Source organism: Mauremys mutica, chromosome 1 (assembly GCF_020497125.1).
Source record: "Mauremys mutica isolate MM-2020 ecotype Southern chromosome 1, ASM2049712v1, whole genome shotgun sequence".
NCBI lineage: Eukaryota > Metazoa > Chordata > Testudines > Geoemydidae > Mauremys > Mauremys mutica.
Genome location: NC_059072.1, coordinates 354,784,835 through 354,796,606, shown reverse-complemented (window position 1 = coordinate 354,796,606; position 11,772 = coordinate 354,784,835). Strand labels below are relative to the sequence as shown.

At 43.3% G+C, this 11,772-nt stretch overlaps 1 protein-coding gene across 3 annotated transcripts in view; it reads right to left on the bottom strand.

The window, feature by feature from the left end:
* Positions 1–5,223: 5,223 nt before the first annotated feature.
* Positions 5,224–11,772, bottom strand: part of PGM2L1 (phosphoglucomutase 2 like 1) — a 78,893-nt gene continuing 72,344 nt past the window's right edge. Inside the window, exons 14-15 of one of the 3 annotated variants that reach the window (XR_006580802.1) lie at positions 7,176–11,049; positions 5,224–5,629 (exon numbers count right to left, since the gene is read on the bottom strand). Coding sequence is in view for 1 of the 3 variants with exons in the window: in XM_045022682.1 (XP_044878617.1) it covers positions 10,947–11,049 (103 nt within the window). In the remaining 2 variants the exon portion in view is untranslated. Of the gene's footprint in view, positions 11,050–11,772 lie in introns of all 3 variants that reach the window. The other 2 variants (XR_006580800.1, XM_045022682.1) reach the window with 2 other exon arrangements.

The following is an 11,772-nucleotide window of genomic DNA, read 5'->3' as shown; positions in this document are numbered from 1 at the left end:
AGGGGTAGGCAACCTATGGCACACGTGCCGAAGGCGGCACACGAGCTGATTTTCAGTGGCACTCGCACTGCCCGGGTCCTGCCCACCAGTCCAGGGGGCTCTGCATTTTAATTTAATTTTAAATGAAGCTTCTTAAACATTTTAAAAACCTTATTTACTTTACATACAACAATAGTTTAGTTATATATTATAGACTTATGTAAGCAGAGTCAGGATGAGCTCTACCCTGACATCTGGTGGTGAATTATGGCGAGTGTGGAAAAGAATTTCAGGGGCTGATCTTGTTTGCATAGGCACACCCACCCCACCTAGCATAGCCCACGGCAGCCTAAAATGGTCACTTTGACAGCTGTGGGATCCTCAATTTCTCTGTTATTGGGGCAGGAGGAATAAGGTGTTGTTACCCTGATTATGTGAATGAGGGACTATGAACCTGTTTTATGACAAAGGATCTCACCATCAACTAAGTGGCACTCGCTAGACAAGGGACATGGGTTCCAAAACCCAGTGAATTGAGAAAGGTTGGGGACTGGTATGTGTACCTGATGGCTTGGAACACCAATTGCACCACCACCATCTCCTCTCTACTGTTAAAGAGCAGAGCTAATTTTGATTCCATTAGAAATCCATCTAGAGACTGCTGAGCTGAATTCACTTTGGGCCAATGGTGCACCAACACTGGGGCTCCCATATTACAAGCTGAAATCACTAAAAGAGCTAAACTTACTGAGCTGAGTGCTGTGTTAATTAGTGGGGGAGCCTGAAGATCTATCGCTAAGCAGCCAGCAGAGTGGAGCAGTTTGCAGCATGGTTGGAGCAGCCCACGGAACAGTGAGCGGAGTGGAGCGGTTTGTGGGGACAGCTGGAGCGGCTCACAGGTCAGCTGGAGGAGCTGCCCAGCTGGTGGAGTGGAGCCAGTCGTGGTGAAGGCTGCAGCAGAACTCCACGGAGAGGCAGGGCAGTCGGCCCCAACCCACGTAAGGTGCCCCTTAACACCCTGTGCCCCCCCTCATTTCCACCCAGGCTGGGGGGGGGTAAAACTCTGCAGATAAACTTTTGAACCCAGGGACAGAGACTTTTGGGTTGTTGGACTTTGGGGTGATTGGACTTAAGACCCTAAGGGGAAAAGGACACTGTTAAAACTTACTTGGTGGGTCTTTTGCTCATGGTTTATGTTATGAATCCTGTTTGTGATGTTTCCCCAATATGATGCCACATTGTTTCCCTCCTTTATTAAAAGGATTTTGCTACACTCAGACTCTGTGCTTGCGAGAGGGGAAGTATTGCCTCCTAGAGGCGTCCGGGGGGGTGGTATGTAATTGTCCCAGGTCACTGGGTGGGGGCTCAAGCCGGTTTTGCATTGCATTATTGAAAAGGAACCCCTGGATACTGAATCCGGCCCTTGTTGCTGCCAACTCAGAGGGGCAGAAGGGTTACACTTATAAAAAGAGACCTTCTAAAAACATTAAAATGTACTACTGGCACACGAAACCTTAAATTAGAGTGAATAAATGAAGACTTGGCACACCACTTCTGAAAGGTTGCTGACCCCAGGTGTAACGAAATGTTTGCCATCCCCTATCCTTTACTTCCTCCTGACTTCTTTGCCACCAGGATGGGGACGTTGGATAAATTTTTTTTAAATCCCGCTGGAGAAGGCTGTAAAACTTTGATTAGAGGAAAGAGCTCATGATACAATGTTCGGCCCTTTTCATAAATCCCTCAGTTTCTCGGGGGGGGGGGTTTGGACTCTCTTCCTCTGGGAATAAGACATTGCTCTCTCACCCTAAAGGCAAGGAAATGCAAAACGTGCCCCAGTAAAGGTCAAAGATACACGCTTTTGTTCTTACAGCAGCTGGGTGCAACAGTTTGCTGAACTCTGCTCATTTACTGAATCTCAGGTTGTGTTTTAAAACTGTGCGACAGCTGTGGGTAGGAGCTACCACTCTGAAACCTGTCACCAAGAAAAAGGAGTGAGACAGGTAATTTGGCAGCCTGATAGAGAAGACACCTTTTCTTCTAACAAATTACCAGCCTAAACAGGCTTGTCGTCCTATCCAAAAGTGTCCCTTATTCCTATGCTACTTAAAAAACAGGACACAGTTACTCTTTCTGCCTTATACAGTATTTTCAAATGAGTTATGAAAAGACCAACAAAGCTTTTAATCCACCTCTGGCTACTCTAACTTTCAGTGGTTCATGATCTTTTTGAGCAAGTTGGCCAGTTTATCCACCTAAGACTTTGGTGTGGGCAGTGTTATCCAGTGGATAGAGAACTGGGACTCAGCAGACCTGAGTTCTGTGTCTGGCTATCACTTGCCTCCCTAGGGGGGACCCACCCTGTTCTGTCTTGCCTACTAAGACTGTAAGCCTCCTGGGGCAGGGACTGTCACATTACAGTGGCTAACCCAATAGGGGCCCAATCTGCATCAGGGTTTCCAGACGCAGCTTTAATGCAAACAACATACACCATTGGCATAAAGAGACTTTTGCCAACATGGGATCCTTAAACAGTGCAATTGAGGATGTTAAGGGAGAGGCTGAAAAGTCCATTTATCTGAGGATGGGGGAGTGAGCCAGCAGCTGTTATGTTTCAGACTGAAAATACGGTGTCAATTTTTAAGTGAGGGTAACTAGCCCTTGAAACAATGTACCAAGGGTCACAGTGGATTCCCCATCACTAACCATTTTTAATTCAAGACTTTACATTTTTCTAAAAGATTTGCTCTAGATATTCTTTGGGGGAAGTCTCTGGCCTGTGATATATAGGTCAGACTAGATGATCACAATGATCCCTCATGCTGTTGGAAGCTATGAATATCCAGGAGTTGTCTCTAGAGCAGGACCGGCTCCAGGCACCAGCGGAGGAAGCAAATTGTGTCTTACCCTTTGAAAGCACATCAGCATTACAGTGATTACCCTAAACCCTACCGTAACATTAGTGCAAGGTGTAGGGTTGCATTCGGATCTCATTGGCATTGGTGAATTAAGCTTACTGGAATTGCCCTGTTTACACTGGTAACAATGAAACCAGAATCCGTCTCGCAGGGTTCCCTCGTTATTGGAATGCTTCTCTCAAGCTGTAAACGGCACTTCACCACTGAAAGTGCCAACGGTCCTTGTCCTGAGGCACTTGCAGTCTAAACAGACAAATGACAGGGCAGGGGCCCAGCAGAACATGCATGGCTGATGGTTAGATGAAGCAGGTGTATAAGCAGCTCTGTGCGTATTTGTGGGAACAGTACCTTGTCTATGTACCACGACCACCGGCTCCTCCCCAGCACTACACAAGTCTGTCTAGATGCCTTGAGAGATTCGCAACCTTTGCACCAGGCAGGCAAGTTACCATACAGTTCTCCCGGTCATCACAAACCCAGCTATCTATGTTTCTAATGATCGAATCTCCCATTACTAATACCTGCCTTTTCCTAGCAACTGGAGTTCCCTCCCCCGGAGAGGTAACCTCAGTGTGAGAGGCAACCCCAGCACCATCTGGAAGGAGAGTCCCAATTATGGGAAAGTTTCCCTCTGCTCCCATTGACTGCTCTGCTTCCCTGGGCCGTTCTTCCTCCTCAACAGCGTTGGGGCTGTCTGACTGGAGGTGGGATAATTCTTTAGTGTCCCGGAAAGCCTCATCAACATACCTCTCTGCCTCTCTTAGTTCCTCCAGTTCCGCCACCCTGGCCTCCAAAGTCCATACGTGGTCTCTGAGGGCCAGGAGCTCCTTGCACCGACTGCACACATACACCACCCACCCACAGGGCAGGTAATCATACATGCTACACTCAGTGCAATAAACTGGATAGCCTCCACTCTGCTGCTGGGCTTCTGCCTGCATTGTCTCCTAGTTAATGAAAGCGTTGTTTAAAGCAAGAGGTTTTGAATGTAGTTTGGTTTATAAGTTATAAGAGGAATAAAGGGACACAGATAGAACCGGCACAGGACCCTGCTCCCTTCCCACTCCCTTCCAAACTCCCTTGTGAAACTCCCTGTTAGCAGCCCCTGGTCGCAAAGCTCCCTGGTCACTTGTGCACTGCTTTATAAAGCCCTGGCCTGTGTGAATGCCCCGCCCACTGATTAAGGCTCAGCCAATTACCAGAGGCTTCTAGCTTTCCGACCTTCCTTTGAAGCTCACAGCCTCCAACTGCCAGTCACAGCACAGGGTCTTTCAAACAAACAACCAATCAACCAGACTGACAAACACAAACTCAGCACACAGCAAGTAACCCCCAAACACAAACACACACTGTCAAGACTACTAGGTAAATCCTTTCTCTGTTCGGTATGTAAGCTCTTTGGGGCAGGGTCTGTTTTCATTGGGTGCATGCAGTGCTTAGCACAATGAAACCTCCTGAATCTTGACTGTGTTGCAGTAGTGCCCAGAAGGCCCAAATGAAAACATTTTGGAAGAAGTGCCATGGAAAACTACCATCCCAAGACCTCAATTTACAGTCTCTTATGAAATATCCTACTACATTAACCTTCACAGAACAAGTTTTACCTTGATCAGAGAGGAGGATGTGTTGATTAGATCCTGTTCCTGGGAACCTAAATATTTCAAATCTGATGCTTAAGATCACCAAACCCTCCCCTTGCATTGAGAATAAGACATTGTGTCAATTTTCCACTGTCTTCCAGTTTAAACTAGAATCAGAAGGCAGAAATGGAAGAGACCTGCTGGGAAAAATTTTCAAACATGCCTAAGTCTCACTGAATTTCAATGGGAGTTGGACACAATTTTACCCATCATGCTATCTAATCCAGTTCCCTGTTCCCTATGCTTTTGCAGGGCTTTGTCCAGCCTACCGTAAAATGACTCAAATAATAGGGGTTTCCACCACTTCACATACAAGCTATTCCAGTCTTAGATCTGAACTGATAGAGTATGTGCTCTCCATTTCAGCCCATTTTTTTTTTTTGGAAAGTCAACTATGTCTGTTATGTACATGTTTGTTTGCTTGGTAACAAGTACCAAAGCTATTAAAATTACCTCCACTATTACAAAACAGATGTATCGAGACTAAATTCTGTTGTTTCGCCACTGTAAATAATCTTGTATATTGTATCTCAGATTGGAGCTGGTCAAATATTTAGGAATTGTTTACATTACAATTTTCCCCCTGGATCAATTAAAAAGCATTCCTAAATAATACACATGATTCAACACTGATTCACACGCAGCGTTAAAGAAACACTAACAAACACCAAAGAATCACACGGAGATTTGCTACTACGAAGAGAATGCTTTATTAGTTACAACACTTCATTCAGCTAAATCCACATAGTAATCCATACAGAAATACTTCAGAAAAAAGTGCAAATTCTCAGTCTGTATTTATAATACACCCCGATTTCTTAAAAGAAAAGGCATTTGGAGTAGCAAATGGAACAAGAATAGTTAACAGATCTAACACTTCTGGGTTCTAAATCGAGAGCAATGACTTTAGGTATTGTGGGTGCTGTCATCCTGGAAGAATCAGCCATTGAGCATTCATTGGAAATAGCTGCTATACTCACACTGGGAATCTGAGGAGCTCGGAATGCCTGGACTTCCCCAGGCAAACAGCACCCATCTCTTCCCTTGGGCGTGGTAAGAAGTGCTCACAAATGTTTGTGCCTTTTAAAAGTTCTAGGTCAAAAAAAAAAAATCAATGAAAGAAATGTCCATCAGGAGCGCTGATTCAAATCCTCACTTGATCTTTAAGGATCAATAATTTCCTGAACAATGGCAAAAATCTTCGCCCTTGTGCTGAGGCCAAGTAGCTGGGCTCGGCATGGAGGACTGGGATCCTTCTGTCCCTCAGGCTGTGGAGTGACAGCAGACTCCCTACAACCCAGACTTTGCAGTAGCCATCACTGCTTCTGCGCTGCACTCTGGTGTGGGGAGCAGAAAGCCCATTCACAGGCTCCAGACACCTCCCTGTAGCAGAACACTGAGCTTGGGGCCTTTCATGGAGAAAGGGAGACAGGATTTGGCCCTTGATCTAAATGCAAAGGAATTGCTCCTGTGGTAGAAGAGCAGCGTCTTGGCAAATGCCTCTGCCATTTCAGGTCAGAGACTGCCTAGATAGAGTCTCAAATACATCTCAAAGCAAGAAGCCGTAAACCCATAGGGCCCTGATCCTACAATGTGTGTGTGTGGGGGGGGAGGCTCATCTCACTTTAACGGGGCTGGGGGGGTGGGGGGGAAGAACAGAGGTATGCCCACACACAGCCAGTTTTAGGAGTAGGCCTAAACTTTACTCAGCAGGTTACTTTGTTCATTACTTAGCACTGGGGGCTTTGCCCTGCCTGAAGCTAGCAGCGACCACGGTCTTGCTTTCCATGCAAAAGTTTCAAGACAGTTCCTAGAACTCAGGGTGCTTCATAAAACATCCCTCGCCCCCACCTATAGGGAGCAAAAGCCAACACTGGTGGAGAGGCAGAGTTCAGGAATACTAGGGGGGCACTGGCTGAGAGCAGAAGAATAAAGGGAATAAAGGTGCTACCTGAGCATTGCAGTACCAGGGATAAAATTATTGCTGGCACCTCTGCGGGCAGGCACCCTGCGAATGGATGAATGCAAAGCTTAAGCCCACCCCAGAGCTGCATGTGGCCGGTAAGGGGATGTTGCTGCTGTGTGTTATCGTAGACTACCCCAGACTTCAAACCAAAGTTAGCCAGCATTTAACCAACCTGCGCCAACCACACTGAGGGAGGAAATGCCCTCTTCTCAAGCCATAAGGGGAAACTGGGTATCGCACTAAATACAAACGCAGAGCAATCTTGTCGCTAAAGGGTTACAAGATCAACCCAGTATAAGACTGGCTCCCCCTCAGGTCGCTTCCCTTCACTGAAGTCCTCTGTCATATACACAAAGACAAAAAGCCCTGAGAGTCCATGATTGGGCTTGCATTCTAAGGGCACATCAGTGTATGCCTTCTCTTGTGGGCTTCCCTCTGCCAAAACCTCTAGTTAATTCCCATTCAAGTCTTATTGAATCAAAACACGAGCAGTGAACCCTGCAAGTGAACTGTATCAGGTTCAGCCGTCAGCTGAGAAAGATCATTTTAGTGTATTCCATTTATTCAGTCCCATTTTAATGGGAAAGCATCCTGACTACAAAGACAGAAGAGGAAGTAATTGTACTTCTAACTACAGTAAGAGGTTCACCTACATTTTGCTTAAGAACATACCTGTAGTCATTCAGTGCTGCACTGCCAGGAGAGAGGGGAAGCACGCATTAACAGCTTTTGCTATCCACTCCTGCTGCAGCTCCAAGTCTCCTCCAGAGCTATGACAAGCAGTGATGTTACCACTGAGGGAGGTGGATAACAGCTGTTGATTTCCTTTTACTAACTGAACAGCAAGCACTTCACATTCTGAAGAAGATGGGGCTTATAAAAAACACAAATAGAAGAGGTGTATTATAAATAGTGTCAACTTGCCTGGCAAATTTCTTATGCTTTAAAGGATCATATCCTAGTCCCATGGAAGTTCTGCCACAGACTTGAATGGGATAAGATTAGGCCTCTGTATGCAGCAGTGCAAAAAAATAAAATAATGAATGAAACTATTCAAATGCTGGACACAAATAATCACTGGCTCTATCATACCTGATGAATCGCTCCACACCAAGCTTTAAAAATGCATCTTATCAACAGGAAGCGCTGTAAGTCAGTAAACATCCAGACAAAAAAAGAACTGGTTCGGTTTAGAATTAGTCCCCTCCCCACACACAGTTTAAATATTTCTACAATACAAACAAAACTATTAAAAACGCCCATAACTGAAACCAGATTGTGCACAAGTTCAAAGTGCTGAGGCAGTAGGTACAGCAAAAAGTTACTCAGCAGTGAGGTAACAAGATGATCATCTTTCACAGTAACAAAAGTAGGGGAGGGAATGCAGAGAAAGGAAAGAAAACAACTTCTCCAAATGGAATAGTAGGGATACTTCAAGCATTAGACACATCAATGGAAAACAATGGTAGCAGCAGATTAAACAGCAGTAATTATTATACCCTTCGAATACAGTCATTCTGGTGCCCTACTTGCCCACCTTCCAAAGCACTTCCTCCATGATTACTGCTTAAGAACTAAGGGCCTAGTCATCAGTTTAAGAAAACCACTGATACTCAGCTCCGCCAGATTCAGCCAGTCTCAAAAGCATTTTAAAACCTGCATCTTGTACGTGTTCAATGGCCTGGTGCACATGTTAAGATTTATCTAATACTGGATGAGATTCAGACTAGGGATGTAAATAACGTGTAAAAAAAGTAACCGTGTAACCTATTAAAATTCTATTGGTTAAATGTTTAACCAGGGAACTAGAGATGCGGAGGGTGCTGTAGCAACCCCATGTTTTATGTGGGGTCCTGGCTGCTGCTGGTGCCCAGCATTTGCGTGTGTGGGGTGGCAGCCGGGACCTTGGGGAGGCAGCCGGGACCCCAGGCATGTGAGGCAACAGCAGAGTTTAATCGTTAACTGAAACCGATAAGCATCAAGCTTATCGGTTATCCAGTTAAACTTTTGCATCCCTAATTCAGACCAGGAAAGCAGATCTCAAAGCCTTACACAATTCTATGTGCTACACCATACCCAAAGCTGGTCTATCCACATACACAACTTCATACACCTTTAATGTTTAGCTTTGTTCAAACCACGCAAACAAAAAATTAATTGTTCTCTTCTGAATTACAAAAAAAAAAAAAAAAGATTCAAAACCCCAAGGACTTGATCCTGCTGCCAATGTAATTAATGGCAATGCTTCCACTCACTTTAGTGGGACCAGAATCAGGTCTGAAGTTTAACTTCCATCAGAAAAAAAAAATGCAAAGTCCAAGCAGCAACTTAAGAAGACTTGCCCCACATATCTTTGGATACCTTCCAATTCTGTGCAATATTGTGAAAGCAGTAAAGCTTCATTGCTTTCACCCATTTCTCCCTCCCCCCAACTATCGCGCTCACAAATATACAATAATCAAGGGAAAGGACCCTTTTTGGCATAAGAGAAATTTCACTCAATTGTGTGGACAACTTGGAAATATCACTTAAAATAAAAAAATAAATAAACATTGCTTGAAAATAAGAATCTGTGCGACAACTTCCTGCAGTACATGTACATTCATATATAGCTAAAATATGTATTTATGGTCATAGTGCAAAGCCTCTGTCAGCATAACATATCCAATATCTACACAGAAACAGAAAACATGTTGTCCTTTATATCTGCCTAGCTGAGATATGTACAGCATCGTTCTGCACTGTCCTACAGAACCTAGCTATAAGGGTATAATAGAGGACAAATTCAAAGGTTTAACAATAGTGGCAAACAATGGTTTAAACAAGTGCCTCTTGGGATTTATGAACTCAGCTAATCACTGATTTAGAGCTGATTAATCAAAAAAGATATTACTAGAGTCCTATAACCATGTTTGGGCATTAGACACCATACTATGTAGTTATGTGTTCAATTGTTCCACTTAGTCTATTTTAGTACCATAGTGGCTAGATGTCCAGAGCATCAGAGTTTTATTTTAGAGATTTCTATCACCAGTTTAGAAAGACAAAGTGTCAAGCATTAGTCTGCACCCCAGGGACATGAGCATCCAGAGGAGGCCGAACAGGGAAGCAGTGTGCTTTTTAAAATGCACTTTTCCCAGACCAGGTGCTCATAGCAACCTTCCGAAGACTTTCCACATTAAGAAAACCAGGTTCTAGTCAAAGCAGAGTAAAGGACTAGTTAGGAATTATATAATTAGGAATAATAGCTGAACATTGACACAAACAGATAATTAAAGTGAGTTTAGAGGAAGGATTGAATATTTACAGGCAGGCAATATCAGGAGCTAAATTTGTAGATGCAACTGTAAGTGAAGAAAAGTGAGAGTAAAGGGGTGAATACACAGAGCCCATGTTTCACCTCCATTAGCTTCCTCTCTCATAAGTGAGCAGAAAACATGGACACTGTAGTTTCAAGATGTTAGAGAAATATTAACTGGATTTTCACATAGTCCTCCCAAAACTGCATTCACAAGGCATCTATATTTTAGAACAGCCTGCTTTTAGATACCGTAGAATGAGATCCAGAATATTTTGGGAGAGTTTTATAAAATGAAAGAAAGCTAACTGATTAAACTATGCTCAATGGGCCTCTGGTGGTTAGAATCACTAATTTAAACAAGACACAGAGATTATTTCCCCTGATTAGGGCATCCTGGAAAGGCGCCGTTTGATCAGTCAAAAACCAAGCTGTGAATCAAATTGCATGGAGTTGCCACTATTGTTTCACCGTTAAGTAAACATCAGTATTTTAAGATACACAGGAAAAAAATACAATGCACCAAGAGCCTCTCTAATACTAGGATATTTAAATGGCTGAAAACCGTATAACAACCTGTCTATACTAGACAGTTTAAATACTAAACTCTATTTTAACATACGTGTAAATTAAGACCTGTAACAGTAAATGATACCTACACACTCCACAGCAATGAAGAAGCTGGCTCATTTTGTCAGTCTTATGTGATTGCTAATTCCCTTCAAATACACTTATGACTAACAGAACTTTTTGAATTCAAGTCTTTTCAAATCAAAAGGTGCATTCACCGTGAAACTCGGTGACTTACGCTACAGCAGAGTTTAGCAGTCTTAACCCTCTGGAGTGCTACATTTTGAACTACAGGAGTTGACTTCATTATGCTAATGTACACATGTCTTTTGGTCAAAAGAACATGAAACTGTAGATATTAACTCCACCAAATCAATTTGCCAGCCATAGCTTTTTGCTGGAAAACTGACAAAAAGATGCTGCCTCTTTATTGGTTTTAAGAATTTAGCCAGTTAGGTAACTGACACACGCACGTACACACAATTAATGCTAAATGGAGTTCTGATCTTGGTTCCTTTGTTCCACATGATACAGCACAAGGAGAGTCACTTCTACAACAAACTGTTGGAGGAGATCTACACGGAACGCCAGATCAGTCCATTCTTACTGGGCTCCAAAAAATTCTCAATCAAAGCTTCAATGACTTTCTGTAGTTGGTCTTCCAGAAAGGTTGTGTCACTAGAGTGAGAAATCAAATGTTAGAGTAATATCAAGTGATCTATCCCAAAAAAGGCAGCTCTAAACACTTTAACAAACTGAGTTTGATTAGATTTCAAAAACCTCAAAAAGTGCCTTAGAAGTCTTCTTGCCCTTCAGCTAATTGTAATGTTCCTACTTCTGAGCTTCCAGACTTAGAGTCAATCTGTTTACTTTACAAAAAAGAGGATTGAGAGGTGACCTTGATTACAGTATATACAAGCACCTTCCTAGGCAGAAAATATTGTGTGCTAAAGGGCTCTTTAATCTAGCAAGGAAAAACATAATAAGAACTAGTGGCTGGAAACTGAAGCCAGAGAAATTCAAAATGGGCACAAATCTGAAACACAGAGGGATTAACCATTGGAACAAACTACCAGGGAAGTGGTGAATTCTCAGTGTCTTGGAGTCTTCAAATCAAGAAGGCCGTCTGGAAGATATGCTTTAGTTAGTCCAACAAGTTACTGGGCTCAACATAGTGAAATTTAAGGGCCTACGATAACAAATGGTCAGAATAGATGATGTAATGATCCCCTTCTGGCCTTAACTCCTATGAAATCTAATTAATGAAAGCAGCAAGGGAAGAAAATCAAGACCAAATCCATTAAAAAGAACAGCATGTCTCTCCTGCTACTCCCTGTTGTACAGTATATTTCCACTGGATGCAAGAGGAACTGACTCACTCAATCGGATATTAAGTAGAAA